Below are 22,626 nucleotides of genomic sequence, written 5' to 3' on the forward strand. Positions count from 1 at the left end.
TGTTAGTTTCAAATGAAACTCTGGACTGTAGTTCCCAATTTGAGTGTGAGCATTCAACTCATTCACTTAAGGCCATGTGTGCCAAGCATGTGGTATGTCCAGTTTCAGCTAATTTCAGGGTTCTGTTCTTTGAATAATTTCTGTAATATTCTAATGTTAGTTCCCTGGGGTTGAATGCCAGAAAGGCAGCATTATTTCCTGACAGTTTCTGCCTTCTACTGCTATATAATATCCAGTGTTTATAGGGACGGGCCTCTCTTTTAAGTAGCCGTTAATCCACCGAGGCCAGACTAACAGTGGTCACCGTTAAACTCCGCCCCCCACCAGGCGTGGACATCGAAGCGGCCAGGAAGGAGGAGGAGCGGATCATGCTGAGGGACGCCCGGCAGTGGCTCAACAGCGGAACCATCAACGACGTCCGACACGCCAAGTCCGGGGGGACCGCACTCCACGTGGCCGCCGCCAAGGGATACGCTGAGGTTTTAAAGTAAGTCCAGACTCCTTACCTCGCCTTTACCTCTAACAAGCCGTAGCCCATCGTTGGATTCCTTTTAATTCTAGACTTCGCCTTTATTAACGCTGATTTAAAATATATTTCCACTTGTTATCGTTAGGTATTTGTTGTTCTTAGGATGCTGGATGCTGCTTATAGTCATGTCCCTTGTGGGATTTTACTTCATCAATGGTTATCAAAAGCCCATCTTCAGCTCTGTCCTGTCAGTACAGACAGACTGCCTAAGGGAGGGACTGCAGCACCCTGTCCATCTGCTCCTGGGAATGCAGCCAACGAAGTCTCCCACACACACTCCACTGCCATAGTTGGCTAACACTAACATCTACCATGTTGAGTACCAGATACTCCGAGGTCACTCAGAGGTCAACATTTTTCCTGTCCTGCAAGACGTTTATTGACTGAAATATGGGTCTTAAACCTTTGCACAAATGTATTTGCGCTTATGCAAATAGTTGATAGAATACTTTTTCATTTATTTGTCTGTGGGTTCTGTTTTTGCGTAACTAATACAAAATACAGCCATAATGCTGCCACAGTAGCAAAAGCCTGGACACTGGCAACGCCTGATAAGTTTAGGGTTCAGCACCAAATCCAAGAAAACAAGATCAGCTAAATCTCAAATACTATTTTTGTTTCCCCCCCCTGTTCCCCCCAGGCTTTTAATCCAAGCAGGGTATGATGTAAATATTAAAGACTTTGACGGCTGGACCCCGCTCCATGCTGCTTCACATTGGGGCAAAGAGGAGGCCTGCAAGATACTGGTGGAGAACCTGTGTGACATGGACCTTATCAATAAAGTGGTGGGTAGTACCTCTACGGAGTCTCTATCCTCTATCCATACCCTCTAAGGTTCAGTTGAATATGGAGCATGTACTGTTACGTAATGTACTGTACTGCACATATGTGCTTTTCTCATAACACTAGTTCTGAGAATTGTCTGTTTCCTCCTCAGGGTCAGACATCTTTTGATGTTGCAGATGAAGATGTCCTTGGCTACTTAGAGGAATTACAGAAGAAGCAGAATCTGGTAAGCCAGTGTGTGGCTAATGCTTACATAAGCGCTTTCATTTGAGCCTGGATGAACTGCATAACCTGTTATTATAGCTTTCAAAAGTGAAACTGCGACTCACTGGTATATGCCTTGCAGGTGTAAGCATAGCAGAAGCCCTTGATCAAATCTGACAATTCTGTTGGTTTTTTTCACGGCTGAAAGTTTGACGTTATGGCGTTAGGGTACTAACTGCCGTCAGTCATTAAACATTCTCCCGTTGCAGCTCAATAGTGAAAAGAAGGATGTTAAGAAGTCTCCCTTGATAGAGACGACGACCACCGGGGACAACAATCAAAATCTAAAATCCATTAAGAGGTAAATGTCCTGGTTGGGGGGGAGGGGACATTAGGTAGTCACTCAGTGAAATACAGTCATGTAATGGATTGTTAATCTTTTATGCATTAACCCCAGGGTAGGTCACCCACCCCCCTCTTTTACGCTGCTGCTACTCTGTTATCTATGCGTAGTCACTTTAATGACTCTACCTACATGCACATGTTACCTCAATTACCTTGACTAACCGGTGCCCCTGCACATTGACTCTGTACCCGTACCCCCTGTATATAGTCTCGCTATTATTTTACTGCTGCTCTCTAATAACTTGTTCCTTTGATTTATTTTTCATCGTTTTTAAACTGCTTTGTTGTTTAGAGGTTTCTAAGTAAGCATTTCACTGTAAGGTCTACCTGTTCTATTCGGCGAAGGTGACTAATAAAATTTGATTTGAGATCTAGGCCACGGGGCAAACCATCGTTAAAGTGCCTGTTTGAAATACCATGTTTTCATTGAAAGTAGCTCCAAGTCATTGAGGCACCCAGATAATATGGAGGTTTATGGGTGTTACTCTGAAATGGTGCACACATGTCTTTGTAGTCTGATAATAATGAATCCATGCAGACTGAAAGTACCAAACATTCTGTGTGTGTTCCAGCAAAGAGACCCTCCTCCTGGAGCCCGAGAAGCCCGCCCTGCGCATCGAGACCCTGGAACCGGAGAAGGTGGACGAGGAAGAGGAGGGCAAGAAGGACCAGGAGTCCAGCTGCTCCAGCGAGGAGGAAGAGGAGGAAGACTCGGAGTCTGAGACTGAAGCCGGTACGTACAATAACCTCAATGGCAGGCAGAGTCTTTCTAAACCTGATTTCAATCTAAGCCATTATCCCAGAGTCCAAGTCTGAAGTCTTTAGACCCTGTCTACGTTAGTTGAACTGATTGTAAGTGTTGTAGATGTACTCTTTTGAATGGTGTCTGTATACACTTGTTGCAACGACATGAACGTTGTTGGTTATGACATCCCCTATGGTCGTTATCTTTATGAAAAAGTATAAACACAAACAACGGTCTGCATGACATCAGCAAAATATGGTCCAAAAAGCATACCTGTTCTATTTTAACACCAACAAACCCATCTGTTTTAAAAGTTATTTTAGTACTAAAACACATTTCTGAAGAGGGGTTTGGTGCTAGCACTGTAGCTTGCTACCTGGCTAATCAGACCATATCTTAAAAACAACAGTTGCAACGACGGTCTGCAGACAGTCTACTTAAGTATCATTTATTTTATTTTATTGCCAACGACACTTGTCTGTAGACCATTAAAATAGGACATTTAGTTAGAGGAAGTATAGACCCGTCTTTATGCATCAGTAACTCATACTGGCACCTCTATTCCTCCCCTCCAGACAAGAGCAAGACGCCTGTCCCTGTGAGCAACAGTAACGGCACTGCTGTGGTGCCAACGCCGACCAGCGTTACGGTGTCTTCCACCTCCCCAACCAGCCCCACTAACCAGGTGACTCTCACCTCGCCTGTCAAGAAGGTACGGCCTGGTGGATAGGTCCACTACAGTCCTCCACTAGTCCTTGTCAGCCTCTTCTGCAGAGAGTTTATCACTTCTTTACAGCTCCCACTACTGAATAACTCTTTCTACAGTCACATGACTGACCAAGTGGTTCCGTGTCTCAGAAGTTTGTTAGTTATAGAACCTAAAAGGAAGGTTTAACCGCTGACACGTTAGGCTGTAACCTGTCATCCGGGATACATAGCAATGCCTAAGCTCAGTTTATGAATGCAGCTTTCACGCGAGGCCCTGAGATGAGACATCTGGACACCTCACCGGAATACAGATCGATATAATTCAATGTCTTATTTAGTTAAAGCGTTAGCACAAACCCACGCTTCACACTTGGCTCAAGTTACACAGAGTTTACATAAAGGGGGTTACGTTGGATTTGTCACATGAATAGTACAACACTTGTGTGGGTCTTGTTGTCGCCGCCTGCGGTACACTGAACAGACACCAGTGTCACAGAGGCCCAGGGCGTGAGAGTTACGATTAGTTGAAGAACTGGAGATCTGGTCTTCAACAAACATGGCAGTGGTTGTACATGGGGGTGAGTAGTCATTGCGCAATGTTAACGGTACACTAACACTGTTGGCCTTACCTCTGTCCTTCCAGGGGTCATCAGTCAGATATTTTAGCAGTGTTGATTATTACGAGACACAATGAGGATGGGATTTAATCATAAAAAAATGGCCCCACAGTTTCCCTTTGTCTGCTGCCCTCTGCAGTGCAGATGTGGCGCTGCAGCTGACTGAATGTACTCGGTGACCTCAGTCCAGATACTGTGTCTAAGTGTAGACCTGTTACTCTCTTCAGAGGGCACTTCTGCTTTATTCCCTCATAAGAACTGAGGCGGGGGACTTAACCACATTATCCTAATGATACTACAAACGTACTGTCTTTCCTTCAACACCACTGGCACAGTATCATTAAACTAGAAGAAAAACGCTACAAACAATTCCCCGTCTATAATACTACTGTTTTTACGTCACTTTGAAGTCCAATATTTTTAAATTGTCACATTTTTAAATTGTCAAGTAATGTGCCCATGGAAATTTCTCCCATTGGATGTATCCTCCATCTGATTGCATTTTCTTGGATGACTCTGCATTCAAGCTGAAGTCCAGACTATGAAATATACCTATCACTATCCTAGTTATCTATATTTCCTGTTATCTCTTGTAGAAATGCCCTTATTCCCCTCCTACTTTAATGCCTAGCACACACACAACACAATGCCTTCTGTCTAACGAGAGTGATCAAAACGATTTAACAATGTCCGCTTTGAGACTAGCATTGTCTTGTCTTTTCAAAAAGCCTTGTGTCCTGCGAGAGCGATCACTCACTCAACCAATAGAAACGATTGACCCCCTTGTCAGTAAACATTGTGTGGTGTGATCAGGCCTTAAAATATGTCTTTGTCTCTGTCTTGTGCAAGGTACTGTCCGTCTTTGCTGCTGCTTCTGTCTCTACTCTGTTTCTGTTTCTCTCTGTCCGCCCCTCTCTCATCATGGCTCTTGTCTTGGTTGGCTTTAGTCTGATTATATTACTGCCCTCTTGCCTGTGGCGGAGCCAAGCTGTCCTGCATTGTGGCGTCAAGGCTTGCGCAAAACTGGCATTTCTCTTGTGCCCAAAAAACCCATGGTGAGGCATTGGTGTGTTCCAGAGTTATTAGTTACCATGCCCTTGTTGCCTTCCCACCAAACAGCAACTTGCCTAATCACATGACCCCAATAGCCCATCCAGTCAACACTCTTGCTAACCCCCCTAGTGACAGTCCCTTCCTCGCCAAAACATTGATTTTCTGCATGCGTCTTCAAACACAGTTCTATAATGCTTTCTCTGTGGCTCATGTGCTCTAAATATTGTCTATTTGATGTCTCTCTGGCCATTATGTGTGCAGTGTGCCCAAGGCTTGTGAGGACTTAACAGCCCTCTAAACCCTAACAGGTTGAATTGAACCAGTACCATCCATCCATGCACTAACTGGAGTTTATCAGTGAATGGTGTTTAGTGTCTGATTCTAGGCCTGCCACTGCTGCTGAGAGTAAGGAGTTTGTACTCTGTCCCTCAGTCAAAAGTCTAATACCGGAGTTGATTACTTTTACCTTTATTGTATCAGGGAGTCCCATTGAGTCCAATGTCTCTTTTTCAAGGGATCCGTCGACCTAGACGTGGTTATGTTATTTCTAGGGGTACAAGTCACTTGTGGTGTCTCAAGCATGTCTCCAGACCTTTGGTTCCCCCTCCAACATGCGCCTCTACTCAAAACGTCCCCTGCATTTTGTTGTGCTGCCAGAGATCAGACGGTAGCCTCTGCAGATTCATTCCACACAAACTCCTTTGCTTTTTGACCTCTTGATTAACCTCTGTGGACTGTTCTGTGTTCTTCACCCAAGAAAACTAAACCCCGGACTGCTGCCTTCGTCTGCTTTCTGAATAAACCCCCTTTATTAACGTGTCTAAGCTAACGGCTAACCACGAACCCCTCTCCCCTCTCTCTCCCCCAGGTGGCCCAGCAGGTGTCCCCTGCCGGTAAGGTCTCTCCTAAAGAGGTCTCCCCTAAAGATAAACAGGAGGATGACAAGACTAAGAAATCGGACGAGTCCCCGGCGTCGTGGCGCCTGGGCCTGAGGAAGACTGGCAGCTACGGGGCGCTGGCGGAGATCACGGCCACAAAGGAGGCCCAGAAGGAGAAGGACACGGCCGGGGTGATGCGCTCGGCCTCCAGCCCCCGCCTCTCCTCCTCCCTGGACAACAAGGACAAAGAGAAGGTCAGTAGCTAACTAACACCACACTGTCTGACCCCAGGCCTCAGTGCCTGTCTGACCCTATAGGACTTAGCAACTCTGCCTAGAAGGCCAGCATCCCGGAGTCGCCTCTCCACTGTTGAGATTGGTGCTTTGCGGGTACTATTTAATGAAGCTGCAAGTTGAGGACTTGTGAGACATCTGTTTCTCAAACTAGACACTAATGTACTTGTCCTCTTGCTCAGTTGTGCACCGGGGCCTCCCACTCTTTCTATTCTGGTTAGGTCCAGTTTGCGCTTTTCTGTGAAGGTAGTACACAGCATTGTACCAGATCTTCATTTTCTTGGTAATTTCTTGCATGGAATAGCCTTCATATCTCAGAACAAGAATAGACTGAGTTTCAGAAGAAAAGTATTTGTTTCTGTCCATTTTGAGCCTGTAATCAAACCCAGAATTGCTGATGCTCCAGATACTCAACTAGTCTAAAGAAGGCCAGTTTTATTGCTTCTTTAATCAGAACAACAGTTTTCAGCTGTGTTTACATAATTACAAAAGGATTTTCTAATGATCAATTAATCTTTTAAAATGATAAACTTGGATTAGCTAATACAACGTGCCATTGGAACACAGGGGTGATGGTTGCTGATAATTTACAACATTAACAATGTCTACACTGTAATTTTGATCAATGTTTAAAAAGAATTGCCTTTCAAAAACAAGGAAATTTCTAAGTGACTCCAAACTTAAGTGTTTGTCTGTGTGATATATGTATGTATACGTATACATACACACACTGCTCAAAAAAAATAAAGGGAACACTAAAATAAAACATCCTAGATCTGAATGAATGGAATATTCTTATTAAATACTTTTTTCTTTACATAGTTGAATGTGCTGACAACAAAATCACACAAAATGGAAATTGGAAATCAAATTTATCAACCCATGGAGGTCTGGATTTGGAGTCACACTCAAAATTAAAGTGGAAAACTACACTACAGGCTGATTCAACTTTGATGTAATGTCCTTAAAACAAGTCAAAATGAGGCTCAGTAGTGTGTGTGTGGCCTCCACGTGCCTGTATGACCTCCCTACAACGCCTGGGCATGCTCCTGATGAGGTGGCAGATGGTCTCCTGATGGATCTCCTCCCAGACCTGGACTAAAGCATCCGCCAACTCATGGACAGTCTGTGGTGCAACGTGGCGTTGGTGGATGGAGCGAGACATGATGTCACAGATGTGCTCAATTGGATTCAGGTCTGGGGAACGGGCGGGCCAGTCCATAGCATCAATGCCTTCCTCTTGCAGGAACTGCTGACACACTCCAGCCACATGAGGTCTAGCATTGTCTTGCATTAGGAGGAACCCAGGGCCAACCGCATCTCATCTCGGTACCTAATGGCAGTCAGGCTACCTCTGGCAAGCACATGGAGGGCTGTGCGGCCCCCCCAAAGAAATGCCACCCCACACCATGACTGACCCACCGCCAAACCGGTCATGCTGGAGGATGTTGCAGGCAGCAGAACGTTCTCCACGGCGTCTCCAGACTCTGTCACGTCTGTCACATGTGCTCAGTGTGAACCTGCTTTCATCTGTGAAGAGCACAGGGCGCCAGTGGAGAATTTGCCAATCTTGGTGTTCTCTGGCAAATGCCAAACGTCCTGCACGGTGTTGGGCTGTAAGCACAACCCCCACCTGTGGACGTCGGGCCCTCATACCACCCTCATGGAGTCTGTTTCTGACCGTTTGAGCAGACACATGCACATTTGTTGCCTGCTGGAGGTCATTTTGCAGGGCTCTGGCAGTGCTCCTCCTTGCACAAAGGTGGAGGTAGCGGTCCTGCTGCTGGGTTGTTGCCCTCCTACGGCCTCCACGTCTCATGTACTGGCCTGTCTCCTGGTAGCGCCTCCATGCTCTGGACACTACGCTGACAGACACGGCAAATCTTCTTGCCACAGCTCGCATTGATGTGCCATCCTGGATGAGCTGCACTACCTGAGCCACTTGTGTGGGTTGTAGACTCCGTCTCATGCTACCACTAGAGTGAAAGCACCGCCAGCATTCAAAAGTGACCAAAACATCAGCCAGGAAGCATAGGAACTGAGAAGTGGTCTGTGGTCACCACCTGCAGAACCACTCCTTTATTGGGGGTGTCTTGCTAATTGCCTATAATTTCCACCTGTTGTCTATTCCATTTGCACAACAGCATGTTACATTTATTGTCAGTGTTGCTTCCTAAGTAGACAGTTTGATTTCACAGAAGTGTGATTGACTTGGAGTTACATTGTTGTTTAAGTGTTCCCTTTATTTTTTTGAGCAGTGTATGTGTATGGTATGTAGGTGTATGTGTGTGTGTGTGTGTGTGTGTGTGCAGGACATATAGCACGATTTGAAACGGATGTCATCATTCATATGAAGTTGGTGGTTCACCATTCCAGACTGTTTTGATAAGTTGCGTTGCTAGGTTGAAGTTGATATCCACTGTCGATTGACAACTGGTTTGTTGGCTGGGGGACAATGCATGAAGAATGTTAGTAGATGTAGCATGTGTTTGTTTAGGTGCTCAAGCAATTGGCTCCACTGTTTCATGTGCAGGAAAAAGACAAAGGAACCAGACTTGCCTACGTTGCCCCCACCATCCCCAGGAGACTGGCCAGTACATCGGACATTGACGAGAAGGAGAACAGGTGAAGTGCCAGCGTGGTCCCTCTGAAGGGAAAAGTGCATAGACAGGAGCACCACCTGCTGTTCACTGCTGTGTGTTACAGGCCCAAAGCAGCACTGCATGTTGTCTTTATGTAGCTGCTCTGCTGCCTCTGAGTACTTCAGTTTACAATGAAAAATCTATATATTTAAAAAGTGTCCTCATACATATTTCTTTGAAGTGTAGGAATTAGTTACATGAAAATTATATTCTCAATGTTCACATTTGGCCAGCATCAATCAGATTGACTATCTATAATATAATGTTACAAATATCGATCATTGATACTTTGTTAGTCATTACTGATTTACATTTAGGCATATTTGAGGATTTATCCAGTATTGACTTGTAGCACAAGGCTGCGGGTCCTTGCCAGCATATTGTGGAGCCCTGGGTGCTATTGTAGTGTGTGGTTCCAATCCCAGGGACTCTGCTGCTAGTCTGGTACGTAGCGGCTCCTACACCAGGAGACGCTGGGACGATGAGCTGAAGAACAGTGAAGGAAGCGCTTCCACCAACCGAACAACACCCAGCTATCAGCGCAGGTTAGCCACGCTTCACGATATGCTACCCCTCATTCCTCAACCTGACCGACTCACTACACCAGATCAGTGCACCATCTTCCATTCATTCAGTACTAGTTCTGGACTTACTAACAACATCGTGGAGCTATCCAGTTCCACTTCAGTTGACTCTTAGTAGTTTTGCTCATTCCTCATGTCAATTTGATTTCGATTTCGTCATTTGACACAAGTGCACGTACATGCTTGACATGCAAACATCTACTGAGAAAATCCATGCTAGTCAGTCCAACGCCTCTGTCACAAACGGCAGTCTCCTGCATGACTGTACTAGTCCTGTCGGGTTTCTGTGCCTTTAGTTTCTCTATACTACACATCAGGTTCTACATTACAATCTGCCATTGTCACGGCCCAAGAAACCAAGACATGGACCAAGCGTGTCAGAGCTTAGTTTTTATACATGTTATGTAAATGTGTGTGGTGTGCGCCCCCTTGCTAACATGCCTATCTCGCCCCCACCCTCACACACTGCCAGCACGTCCCACACGCTAACGCTAGGGCGGAGCGGCAGCACGCGGGACGTGCCAGCCAAGTCCTCGTCCGCCTCCAGCTTGGACCCTATCACCTGTAACACTAAACCCTGGCAGTCGCCCGCCTCCCACTACCAGTCTTACAGCATTTACCGCAGGTATACCACCAGCCCCCACTGAACAAGAACCTCTATCCACCTCCACTGTCTGTCTGTCACCTGTCTTTTGGTCTCGACTGCATAAGTGTTGTGTAGTTTCATGCGTCTTTGACTGGTGTTCTCTTGACCCTCCCATCAACTGATGAAAGATCAACCCCATTTTGGAATAATGGGTAATGACTAATGGAGAGGAATTCATCTTCAAAGGCCACCGTGTTAACTGTTTTTGATCGCCTAGTTTTCATAACGTGTCATTCCTTGTATGGGTAATGGGTCCTCTCCTGTCCAGCTGTCCAGCCTATCTTTCACTCTCCTTCCCTCTTTCCTGTTCTCTCATTTCTTATCTGACTGTTGTTCCACTGGTATCCACAGTGGTTCCTTTGGCAGGAGGCATGAAGACCTGGGTTCGACCACCTCTTCCTCCACTAGCACCACCACAACCACCTCGTCTGTTACCTCACCCACCGGCCACCGTGACCGCAGCCTGCTCTCCAGCCTGGGCTCCTCCACCCGCACCGGATCCTCCAGCCTCACCAGCAGGTACACACACACACACACACACACACACACACACACACACACTCAGGGATCTCCCCAAAGAATGAGAGGGGCACTGCACCAATATGTAAAATAAGTACATCTTATTTTATTATCATAAGGCCATTTAAAAAAAATCTAGATTGCAGGAAATTTCCGTTTCAGGTGTTAAAAAATCCTGGGAGAACCCTACACACATATGAATGTAAAAATGTTAGTCATATTTTGAAGTCCTGTGTAAAATTGTGTGGATCAGGTACTGGGCAGAGGAGAGTGCGGAGAGGGAAAAGGAGCGGGAGAAGGAGTCTGCTGCAGTCATCCCTACGATTAACACGGCTTCTACCACCACCACGTCCACTACTGGCACTATCATTGGCTCTGACGGCAGGGAGAGACGCAGGTCCGACACGCGCACGTACGCGCACCCCCCGCCTACAAAAAAGCACACACTCTGAAATGCAAACATGGAAACACACATGGATGCCCACACGTGACACCCACAGGGGAAAAACAAGGATATCACTGATACACACATTGTCTATTATTTTACACAAAGCTCATGTTTGTTCTGTTTCTAGTTGCATAAACAAATGTAATAACTGCCGTCTCTCAGAAAGCGGAATATCTTGAAGCTAGCAAGATCCTGTGCTGTTTGAGATTGCATTGCCTCTATTTGAGAATTGGGTGTGATCTCCTACAGTGTGTACACACTGGAGGAGGAGTGGGAGTCTGTTAAAATCAATGGGGTTAAGAGCACGTCTTCCTGTGAAGTCACTGCTGCTGAAAGAAGCCACCTGTTCTGGGAGGGTTCTAGAACCCTGTCTGCTTTAGAAAGTTCTCCTTATAAGGAAGATGGGGTTTCTCAAGGCCTAGCCAAGGCTCACAAGTGATTGAGTTGATATTTTTGTGTGGGATGAAGGAACACGTTCCCTCTTCAAAGAGAACATTACAATTACCTGTCTTGTTGCTCGCTCAATATTTGCAATATTTTGAGACTAACGCTAAATAAAAGGTTAAAGGAGATTAAATATCTCCATAGCTGGTAGTACAATTATAATATGGTTGATTAAATGGTGAGCAGAAAATACACTTGGATGTTAGATTTGTCATTTTAGATTGTTGTCGACAACTGTTGAAGTAAATGGCCTAATCTCACAACTACCATGTCGATCATCGTTATGTGTGGCTATAGCTTGTTTTTGTTCAAGGTCATACCTCACGCCTGTCCTTGTTTGTGTTGCAGGTCGTACCTCACCCCTGTCCGGGATGAAGAGTCGGAGTCCCAGAGGAAAGCCCGCTCCAGACAGGCTAGACAGTCCAGACGGTCTACCCAGGTTAGTAAAGACGTCTGTCCTAACTGCTTCTGAACTGGGCCTAAATGGCCAACCAAATACTTGTCGATAAATGCACTTTCAACTGAGTCACTTCTTACTGGTCTTTGTAAGGGTTGGTTAGTCCATTTCTCTGCTATGAGTCCTACAGAAAAAGTTATGTACGTGTTGTCAAGTATTCTGCCTTTAATGTGGCTTGGGGTAATATAGCTGAACTGATTGTTGTTAAAAAAAAAAAAGTTGCCAGTTTTTATTGTGTAAATATAAACATTGTATAAATTGGCAAACATTCCTAAGCGTGCCGAGTTTTAATGAGATTGTTTACACGCCGTAGGAAACTGGGCTGGTCCTTTTTCACGCTGTCACTAATACTATCTGAAATAACTAAATATGGTTCAGCTTAAAATGCCCTGTTAAATTGTCCACTTTTTATAACCCAAATGTTCACAGTGCAATAAGTGAATGTCTGAAATTAGTGAACCATTTTCCTCTTCCAAAACGCAGATTTAATTCCATTTTGTAGTTTTTCCCCTCCATGAGGAAATTTTAAATTGGCCAAATAAAAAACATTGCTCCTGCAACCCTTTTTGTCAGAGATTCACTAAATTCTCTCAATTTCCTCTCAGGGTGTGACTCTAACTGACCTCCAAGAGGCAGAGAAGACCATCGGCAGGAGTCGCCCCATACGGACCCGGGAGGAGGAGAAGGAAGAGAAGGAGAAACAAGACAAGGAGAAGCAGGAGGAGAAGAAGGAGACTGGTGAAACCAAGGAGGACGACTACCGGTCGAGGTACCGCAGCTTCGAAGAGGTATGTGATGGCTTCCTCGTTATTTACAATGCTCTATTATCTACCTGGAAATACAACATATGAGTTTACTGTTGATGTGTAAACTGACAATCACTTTTGAGATTTTATTTTGTTGTTGCCGTTTTCCTCAAGCCCAGGTTTGTTTGATCTGAAGACGGTAACCATTCCGGACTTCCTGTTCTTTCTCCTCTCTCCAGACTTACCAGCGCTACCGTCCCTCCATCACCTCGGCCATCACTCTGAGCACGGCCTCCACCCCGTCCTCTACTTCCTCTAGCTCCCTCAACAGGCCCAACAGCCTGACCGGCATCACCTCCAGCTCCCTCAACAGGCCCAACAGCCTGTCCGGCATCACCTCTTACAGCCGCTCCTCCAGGGACACTGAGAAAGGTCAGCCATGAGAGCAGACCTACGGGTTCAGATCTCTAAATACTATGGATTGTAATTAAACCTCATAAACTCACGAAAAATAAACGTCCTCTCACTTTCAACTGTGTTTATTTTCAGCAAACTTAACGTGTAAATATTTGTATGAACATAAGATTCAACAACTGAGACACAAACTGAACAAATTCCACAGACATGTGACTAACAGAAATGTAACAATGTGTCCCTAAACAAAGGGGGGTCAAAATCAAAATTAAGTCAGTATCTGGTGTGGCCACCAGCTGCATTAAGTACTGCAGTGCATCTCCCCATGAACTGCACCAGATTTTCCAGTTCTTGCTGTGAGATGCTACCCCACTCTTCCACCAAGGCACCTGCAAGTTCCCTGACATTTCTGCAGGGAATGGCCCTAGCCATCACCCTCTGATCCAACAGGTCCCAGACGTGCACAATGGGATTGAGATCCGGGCTCTTCGCTGGCTATGGCAGAACACTGACATTCCTGTCTTGCAGGAAATCAAACACAGAACGAGCAGTATGGTGGCATCGTCATGCTGGAGGATCATGTCAGGATAAGCCTGCAGGAAGGGTACCACATGAGGGAGGAGGATGTATTCCCTGTAACGCACAGCGTTGAGATTGCCTGCAATGACAACAAGCTCAGTCCGATGATGCTGTGACACACCGCCCCAGACCATGACGGACCCTCCACCTCCAAATCGATCCCGCTCCAGAGTACAGGCCTCAGTGTAACGCTCATTCCTTCGACGAAAAACGCGAATCCGACCATCACCCCTGGCGAGACAAAACCGCGACTCGTCAGTGAAGAGACTTTTTTCCAGTCCTGTCTGGTCCAGCGATAGTGGGTTTGTGCCCATAGGTGACGTTGCCGGAGATGTCTGGTGAGGACCTGCCTTACAACAGGCCTACAAGCCCTCAGTCCAGCCTCTCTTAGCCTATTGCGGACAGTCTGAGCACTGTTGGAGGGATTGTGCGTTCCTGGTGTAACTCGGGCAGTTGTTGTTGCCATCCTGTACCTGTCCCGCAGGTGTGATATTCGGATGTACTGATCCTGTGCAGGTGTTGTTGCACGTGGTCTGCCACTGCGAGGATGATCAGCTGTCTGGCCTGTCTCCCTGCAGCGCTGTCTTAGGTGTCTCTCAGTACAGACATGACAATTATTACCCTGGACCCTGGGCATCTTTCTTTTGGTGTTTTTCAGTCAGTAGAAAGGCCTCTTTAGTGTCCTAAGTTTTCATAACTGTGTGACCTTAATTGCCTACCGTCTGTAAGCTGTTAGTGTCTTAAGGACCGTTCCACAGGTTCATGTTCATTAATTGTTTATGGTTCATTGAACAAGCATAGGAAACAGTGTTTTAAACTCTTTACATTGAAGATCTGTGAAGTTATTTGGATATTTACGAATTATCTTTGAAAGACAGTGTCCTGAAAAGGGGACTTTTCTTTTTTTGCTGAGTTTGTTGATGCCATTTGATGTGTCAGTATGATAAGTCTATGTACTCACATACCAAACTGTAAGCATTCCGGACACACTTTCAGCAGTACATTGATTGACTGAGTAGACACACATATACGCACAAATATATACTGAGATACTCCTGCTTTCAACAGCAGACCTATTCATTGAAAAATAGAAGCTTTAGTTCTACTGATGTTGAGGTATGGCTGGAGTATATGTATCATTATTAGATATACAGTGCCTTCAGAAACTTATTCTACATTTTGTTACAGCCTAAATTCAAATTGGATTAAATAGATTCTCACCCATCTACACACAATATCCCATAATGACAGTGGAAACATGTTTTTAGAAAACGTGTGAAGATGAAATACAGATCTAATTTATACTGAACAAAAATATAAACACAACAATTACAATGAGTTACAGTTCATATAAGGACATCAGTCAAATGAAATAAATCCGTTAGGCCCTAATCTATGGATTTCACATGATTGGAGGGCATAGGCCCATCCACTGGGGAGCCAGGCCCAGCCAATCAGAATGAGTTTTCCCCCACAAAAAGGCTTTATTGTAGACAGAAATACTCCTGTTTAATCAGCTATCCAGGTGGCTGGTCTCAGACGATCCCAATAAGCCGGATGTGGAGGTTCTGGGCTGGCGTGGTTACACGTGGTCTGCGCTTGTGAGGCCGGTTGGACATACTGCCAAATTCTCTAAAATGACGGAGGTGGCTTATGGTAGAGAAATTGAAATGTATTTCACTGGCAACAGCTCTGCTGGAAATTCCTGTCCCTAGCACAAGGTGCACCTGTGTAATTATCATGCTGTTTAATCAGCTTCTTGATATGCCACACCTATCAGGTGGTTGGATTATCTTGGAAAATGAGAAATGTGTACAAATATTTTACCATTTTAGAGAAATAAGCTTTTTGTGCATATGGACATTTCTGTGATCTTTTATTTCAGCTCATGAAACATGGGACCAACACATTACATGTTGCATTTATATTTCTGTTCAGTGTGAGTATGTGTTTTTACACCCCTTTGCTATGACACTCCAAATTGTGCTCAGGTGCATCCAATTTCCTTTGATCATCCTTGATGTCACTACAACTTGGAGTCCACCTGTGGCCAATTCAATTGTTTGGACATTCTTTTTTAGAAAGAAAAACAAGTTTATTTAAGGTCCCACAGTCCATGTCGAAGCAGAAACTATACCTTGACGTCCAAGGAACTGTCCGTAGCGCTCCAAGATAATTGTGATGAGACATATATCTGGGGAAAGTTATAAAACAATTTCTAGAGTTTTGAAAGTTTCCATTGGGAAATTAAAAAAATATATAAAAGATGGAACTCTGCCTAGAGCTGGCCCGGCCGACCAAACGGAGCAACCGTGCAAGAAGGACCTTGGTCAGGTAGGTGACCACGAAGCCAACGACCACTGACAGAACTACATAGTTCCTTGGCTGAGATGTTAGAACCTGCCAGAAGGACAATGGGAGTGCCCAGACTGAAGCCACTCCTGAGAAAAAGGCACACGGCAGCATGCCTGGAGTTTGCAAAAATGCATGTGAAAACCATAAGGCAAAAGATTCTGTGGTCTGAGACAAAAATGTAACACTTTGCCCTGAATGCAAAGCGCTATGTCTGGAGAATCAGGCACAGCTCATCACCCGTATAACACCATCCCTACTGTGAAGAGTGGTAGCAGCAGCATGCTACTGGGATGCCACCATAATTTGCAAATAAATTCATTAAATCCTACAATGTGATTTTCTGGATTTTTTTTCTCATTTTGTCTGTCATAGTTGAAGTGTACCTATAATGAAAATTACAGACCTCATCATTTTAAGTGGGAGAACTTTCACAATTGGTGGCTGACTAAATATTTGTTTGCCCCACTATGTAAATTAGGTTTCTGTATTACATTTTCAATAAATCTAAAAATATGTTTTCACTTTGTCATTATGGGATATTTTGTGTAGATGGGCGAAAGAAATTATCAATTGAATTTTGAGTTCGGGCTGTGGAAAATGTGGAATAAGTCAAGGAGTATGAATACTTTCTGAAGGCACTGTATCTAATAGCCACCTGAGCACAGAACGGTTAACCTGAATTCCACCCAGGCAGGGAGAGGATTGAGTTGCCTAAAAATGAAATGCCTTAAATGAAACATGACCTTGACTCTCAATGCTCGCTTAACCTGGAAGCCAGGCACACCGATGTGTCGGCGGAAACACCGTCCAACTGATGACTGAAGTCAGCTTGCAGGTGCATGGCCCGCCACAAGTAGTCACTAGAGCACAATGAGACAAGGAAATCCCAGCCAGCCAAACACTCTCCTAACCTGGATGACGCTGGGCCAATTGTGCAATGCCCCATGGGTCCTGGCCCGGCTGGGATCAAACCCGGGTCTGTAGTTTCACCTCAGTACTGCGACGCTGTGCCTTAGACCGATACGCCACTTGTGAGGCGCAAAGCAAAGATTTAACTTAAGTTTTACCGAACTAAGCTTTGATGGAATGAAATTTTGATGTCAGCACATACTGGCTATAATGAACACTATTGATGAAGTACATGCTCATTTATTGGGTGATTTTGATTTGACAATGTAAACAGGATACAGAATTGGAATTGACCCCATGTGCTGGGTCAGGTGCATGTGTCTCACTCAATCTCTCTGTGATTGACAGAATCAGACAAGAAGCAGCAGGAGGAGGAGAAGGAGGGAGAGGATAAGTCCCAGCCCCGCTCCATACGTGATCGCCGGCGGCCCCGTGAGAAGAGACGCTCCACCGGGGTGTCTTTCTGGACCCAAGATGGGGTTTGTGACATTACACACTGACACTTTAATGTGGACATGCCTCAAGTGTAATGAACAGAGCCCACTTGACCCACCCATAAGGCAATAAGGATACATGTCAGTTTTGAGGTAAAAAGCCATTTTATAGATTTAGCAGTACAACTACTCTCGAGGTACTACACTGAAGTGCACCTCATGAAACACCTCTGGATTTAGCTGATTTGGGCGGCATCCCCGAGCTGACAAGGTAAAAAAATCTGTTCTTTCCCTGAGCAAGGCAGTTAAACCACTGTTCCCCGGTAGGCCGTCATTGTAAATAAGAATTTGTTTTTAAGAGACTTGCCTAGTTAACAAAAAACAAAAAAATGGGGAATTGCAGCCAGGCTATGGATTTATTCTGAGGATAACTGTCCCGGGGCTGTTCCTGACCTCCTTTCCCTCCTTGTATTCCAGAGTGATGACAATGACCCAGACCAGTCGGCGGACTCAGAGGAAGGCAGCATCAAGGGTGAACCTCAGGTAACCTCAGTCCACACAACCATGCAGAAATAAACCCGGAATAGCTGCTGTAAAGAGGTCATTGGAACGCAGGATGCAGTGACGCCCTCATTGGCGCAAATTCAGCAAATCTGATCAAACTAAGTGGATATTCCGTATTTTATGTATTCATTTGAAACGGGCTCAAGGTGGTTACTAAAGTCTGATTTAGATATATTTGGGTTTTTTCGCTGCATAACTTTTAGAAGTTGTCCCGTTTCACTTTTTGAAGAAGTGAATACTAAATGCTAACTCACATTTTGTATGAGATGGTTGCATAGCTAGCATTCAGAAATTGGTTATGGGAAGTCAGTAGTTTAACTGAAAGGCATGTCTACATTAGTGTCGGTGTGTGTGTGTATGTCATGAACCCCATTGATTGATTGACGATGACATGGACTTATATATTGTGCTTGACATCCTTACTAGTATTATGCTCAGATTTATACCTCAACATATTGTGAAATATACATAATAAACAATAGCCTAAATATAGGCTGTTTTTGCTGGGGGGCAATGAGGATGTTCCAGATCTTTCCACTACTTGTTTCCATGGCATTGCCATTGTTTTGGTTGAGTTCCATTGACCTCTTTATCGCAACTGTGGTCCAACCTCCAGGCTGAGACCCAAACTAAAGGATGATTGAACTTTTACTAAACTTTGTCGGCACATACTGACTAATGAACACTTGAGGAAAGACATGCTCATGTATTGGTTGACTGATAGTTTTGATTAAACACTTGCTCTTTAGTGATTGGCCAGTTTTTTTTCTCTGTTTTTTTTCTCACCCCAATCAACTTTTTTTGCTCTCTTTTGTCTATAGTCACGGCCAAGCAAGTGCCTCTGATTTTCCTTGATTTGGCCTATTTTGGCCAGCTTTGGTACTGTAACGACTCCCTCTTTCTGATGACTTTGTTTAATGGTTCTTCCTTTCCTGTGATTGTCCTGTCGCTAAGGTGACCTCAAACGCAAAGCACTGCACCATAGTAAGTTCCAAAACAAGCCACTACACAAAGGAAATTTGTCTTGTTTATGTCAAAGGTTGAACGTACAGACAGTTTTCACTATTAGGAAAACTATTCTGCGAATGGAGGAGAAAATATTCTGGACTAGTTACTTTTTTGGGCAGTAATGGTAAATTACATTTTTTAAAGGTTTTATTTTTTCACATGCAGTGAAAAATCTGACATTCTGCCATCAGCCAGGACTTATTTTTAGTGGACATGACATCTCCCTGTAATAATAGATAAAGAACCCCCATAAAGTTCCTTTGTAGCTTTGGGAGAGTGGAAGGTTGGTGTGTGGGTTGGGTTGGGCCTCTTTGTATGTAAGGAGAGCAGCATTTTATTTATCTACAAAGGACTCATGCAGAAACTTCCTATGTCTACTGTATCATCATTGATTCAATTTATACTTGAAAATCACCAAACCCAGTCTCAGGTTTGGATGCTACTGGAGGCCCTTTTGGGCTCCAGAGTTGGGTAAAGCTGCTTTGTTCCACATAAAAACAACAACTTACAGAGCTGTCTGAAATGAGATATTCTCATCCTCCTTGGTCAGTTTAGATGGATCTGTTAGATTTGTATATTTTATCTGATGTATTTATGCAGAGTTCATCTGTAAGAGACCTTAGTCTCATTATGACTTTCTTGTCAAAGTAAAGGTTCAATAATATGGAGTCTCCCTGGCTAAGTCTTCCTGTTTTGGAAGGGGTGTGTCCTGTGCAGTACTGCGTAGCAGACAGTGATGTGGCCAGGCGCTTGGCTGCAGATGACGCACACAGTGGGAGGAGGGCAGCTGGACGGAGCAACCAGCCAGAAGCCAGCATATCTGTTGAAGGCTGCACATTGGGGCGTGGCCTGAACAGAACACCAAATAGGAAAGCATTCAGGAAGAGCTGCTCCCTCCTGGCAGAGTTGATTTGGGTTTCTCCCTGGGCTTGGAATTGCCAGGGACCTCACGATACGATGTCACGATACTTAGGGGACGATACGATATGTATAGCGACTCTCCCGATTCTATGTGTATTGCGATTTGATGTTTCAAACTATTTTGTTCGCTATATGTCTGGTACAGAGAGATGAGAGCGCATGAGAAAATAACTTTTGATCAGTCATTGGAAATAAAAGGTCTGAAAACATTTTGGCTCACCATTTAAGAAGGAGAACAAGCTATAAGATGAACAATACAAGCGTTTTGGTTCAGGTACAGTCAACTAACGTCACCTAGCAATCAGGGTTGAATATTTTCCTGGTATTTTACAAATGTTCCATCCTGAGAATAAATCACTTTTTTCCCGTTTAACCCGGTATTTCCCCATCAAAACCGGAAGTGTCATTCAAAGCATATAAATAGGCCTATGTCTGGTTATGATTAGAGCTTTGATTTGAACATTCAAGCCTGATGCAACCTGAGCCTGATCAATGCTTATTATGAGCCCTACGTTAAAGACAGGACAAAATGATTGGGACGTTATCCAATACGTGCACATTACGCACGACCGGAAAGCATAAAAGCATGCAGATGTAGCTATGCTATGGGTAAATAAATGGCACTAATCTTTTCAGTGTTAACTGTATTGTATGGACTGGCATTACGCACCTTGTTCAAACCATGATAAAGCAGGGAGAGAACATGCGATTCTGGTGCAGCACGTTGTGGCCTACAAAGTTACAAGTATAGGCTAGCGAATTTGATCTTTTTTGTAATAATTCCTCTGTTTTTAGCCTACCTATTTCTCTCGTGTTGCTTCATTCCTTCCTCGCTTTCAACAGTTAAATGAAATACGTTGTCATAATTCTAATGACATGCTTGAGTAATATAGGACTAGAATTAGATGCAGAAGGTGTTCACTTCTCCACGAGGTTTGAATGGTTTATGGGTCTGAATAAATTACTTATAGTCTAGCACATTCGCTCTTTCAAACTACCCATGAGTTCTACTGGCTGCTGTATTTAACATTCAGCGAGCAAGAGTCTTGTGTCCCTCTTCGAGTAGTCTATTGTTATAAGAAATTCAACAACATCAAAAAATTTCCAGCAAGGTATTCTAGTCTAGCTAAGGAGACTTTGTTTAAAAACAAATAATAGAGTCCAGCAAGTGGAGCACAGGTTTGTGTATTGCGCAAGAGACAGTCTAAAAGTTAGACGCTTACTATGCATAACCCATCATTCATTACCAAAATATAAGGCTAATGCTGCATTTAATTTATTACTTGAGACTAGGCTAGGATATATATAGATAGATAGATACAGTGGGGCAAAAAAAGTATTTAGTCAGCCACCGATTGTGCAAGTTCTCTCACTTAAAAAGATGACGCCTGTAATTTTCATCATAGGTACACTTCAACTATGACAGACAATGAGAAAAAAAAATCCAGAAAATCACGTTGTAGGATTTTTAATGCATTTATTTGCAAATTATGGTGGAAAATAAGTATTTGGTTACCTACAAACAAGCAAGATTTCTGACTCGCAGACCTGTAACTTCTTCTTTAAGAGGCGCCTCTGTATTAATGCTACCTGTTTGAACTTGTTATCAGTATAAAAGACACCTGTCCACAACCTCAAACAGTCACACTCCAAACTCCACTATGGCCAAGACCAAAGAGCTGTCAAAGGACACCAGAAACAAAATTGTAGACCTGCACCAGGCTGGGAAGACTGAATCTGCAATAGGTAAGCAGCTTGGTTTGAAGAAATCAACTGTGGGAGCAATTATTAGGAAATGGAAGACATACAAGACCACTGATAATCTCCCTCGATCTGGGGCTCCACGCAAGATCTCACCCCGTGTGGTCAAAATGATCACAAGAACGGTGAGCAAAAATCCCAGAACCACACGGGGGGACCTAGTGAATTACCTGCAGAGAGCTGGGACCAAAGTAACAAAGCCTACCATCAGCAAGGGCATTGAAGATGAAACGTGGATGGGTCTTTCAGCATGACACTGATCCCAAACACACCGCCCGGGCAACGAAAGAGTGGCTTTGTAAGAAGCATTTCAAGGTCCTGGAATGGCCTAGCCAGTCTCCAGATCTCAACCCCATAGAAAATCTTTGGAGGGAGTTGAAAATCCGTGTTGCCCAGCAACAGCCCCAAAACATCACTGCTCTAGAGGAGATCTGCATGGAGGAATGGGCCAAAATACCAGCAGCAGTGTGTGGAAACCTTGTGAAGACTTACAGAAAACGTTTGACCTCTGTCATTGCCAACAAAGGGTATATAACAAAGTATTGAGAAACGTTTGTTATTGACCAAATACTTATTTTTCACCACCATTTGCAAATAAATTCATTAAAAATCCTACAATGATTTTCTGGATTTTTTTTTTCTCATTTTGTCTGTCATAGTTGAAGTGTACCTATGATGAAAATTACAGGCCTCATCTTTTTAAGTGAGAGAACTTGCACAATTGGTGGCTGACTAAATACTTTTTTGCCCCACTGTAGATATATATAAATTTAGATATATATAGATATAGATATTTAGATTTAGATTTAGATAGAGATATATCTATCTCTCTTGGATGCAATTTGAATAGAATTGGAGAGAGGGCGCCCGCTCGTGCATTGATGTAAAGCAACAAACGATATAGGAGTTTTAAAACGCTGCAATAAAAAATAAAATCTTTACAATTGTAAAAATAAGGTGACCCCTGAAAGCCAGAT

At 44.1% G+C, this 22,626-nt stretch overlaps 1 protein-coding gene across 11 annotated transcripts in view; it reads left to right on the forward strand.

Annotated features, from left to right (window-relative positions):
- LOC139393183 (protein phosphatase 1 regulatory subunit 12A-like) overlaps positions 1-22,626 on the forward strand; it is a 76,063-nt gene that overhangs the window by 42,329 nt on the left and 11,108 nt on the right. For 2 of the 11 annotated variants that reach the window (XM_071141600.1, XM_071141603.1), the window contains exons 4-20: positions 328-487; positions 1,170-1,314; positions 1,467-1,541; positions 1,789-1,880; positions 2,497-2,657; positions 3,245-3,381; positions 5,916-6,179; positions 8,752-8,843; positions 9,286-9,405; positions 9,917-10,069; positions 10,442-10,609; positions 10,863-11,021; positions 11,850-11,940; positions 12,564-12,746; positions 12,944-13,136; positions 17,310-17,440; positions 17,873-17,938. In XM_071141600.1, the coding sequence (XP_070997701.1) occupies positions 328-487; positions 1,170-1,314; positions 1,467-1,541; positions 1,789-1,880; positions 2,497-2,657; positions 3,245-3,381; positions 5,916-6,179; positions 8,752-8,843; positions 9,286-9,405; positions 9,917-10,069; positions 10,442-10,609; positions 10,863-11,021; positions 11,850-11,940; positions 12,564-12,746; positions 12,944-13,136; positions 17,310-17,440; positions 17,873-17,938 (2,390 nt within the window). Of the gene's footprint in view, positions 1-327; positions 488-1,169; positions 1,315-1,466; positions 1,542-1,788; positions 1,881-2,496; positions 2,658-3,244; positions 3,382-4,941; positions 5,050-5,915; positions 6,180-8,751; positions 8,844-9,285; positions 9,406-9,916; positions 10,070-10,441; positions 10,610-10,862; positions 11,022-11,849; positions 11,941-12,563; positions 12,747-12,943; positions 13,137-17,309; positions 17,441-17,872; positions 17,939-22,626 lie in introns of all 11 variants that reach the window. The other 9 variants (XM_071141608.1, XM_071141601.1, XM_071141610.1 and 6 more) reach the window with 7 other exon arrangements.

This window comes from Oncorhynchus clarkii, chromosome 33 (genome assembly GCF_045791955.1).
Source record: "Oncorhynchus clarkii lewisi isolate Uvic-CL-2024 chromosome 33, UVic_Ocla_1.0, whole genome shotgun sequence".
Taxonomy (NCBI): Eukaryota; Metazoa; Chordata; class Actinopteri; order Salmoniformes; family Salmonidae; genus Oncorhynchus; species Oncorhynchus clarkii.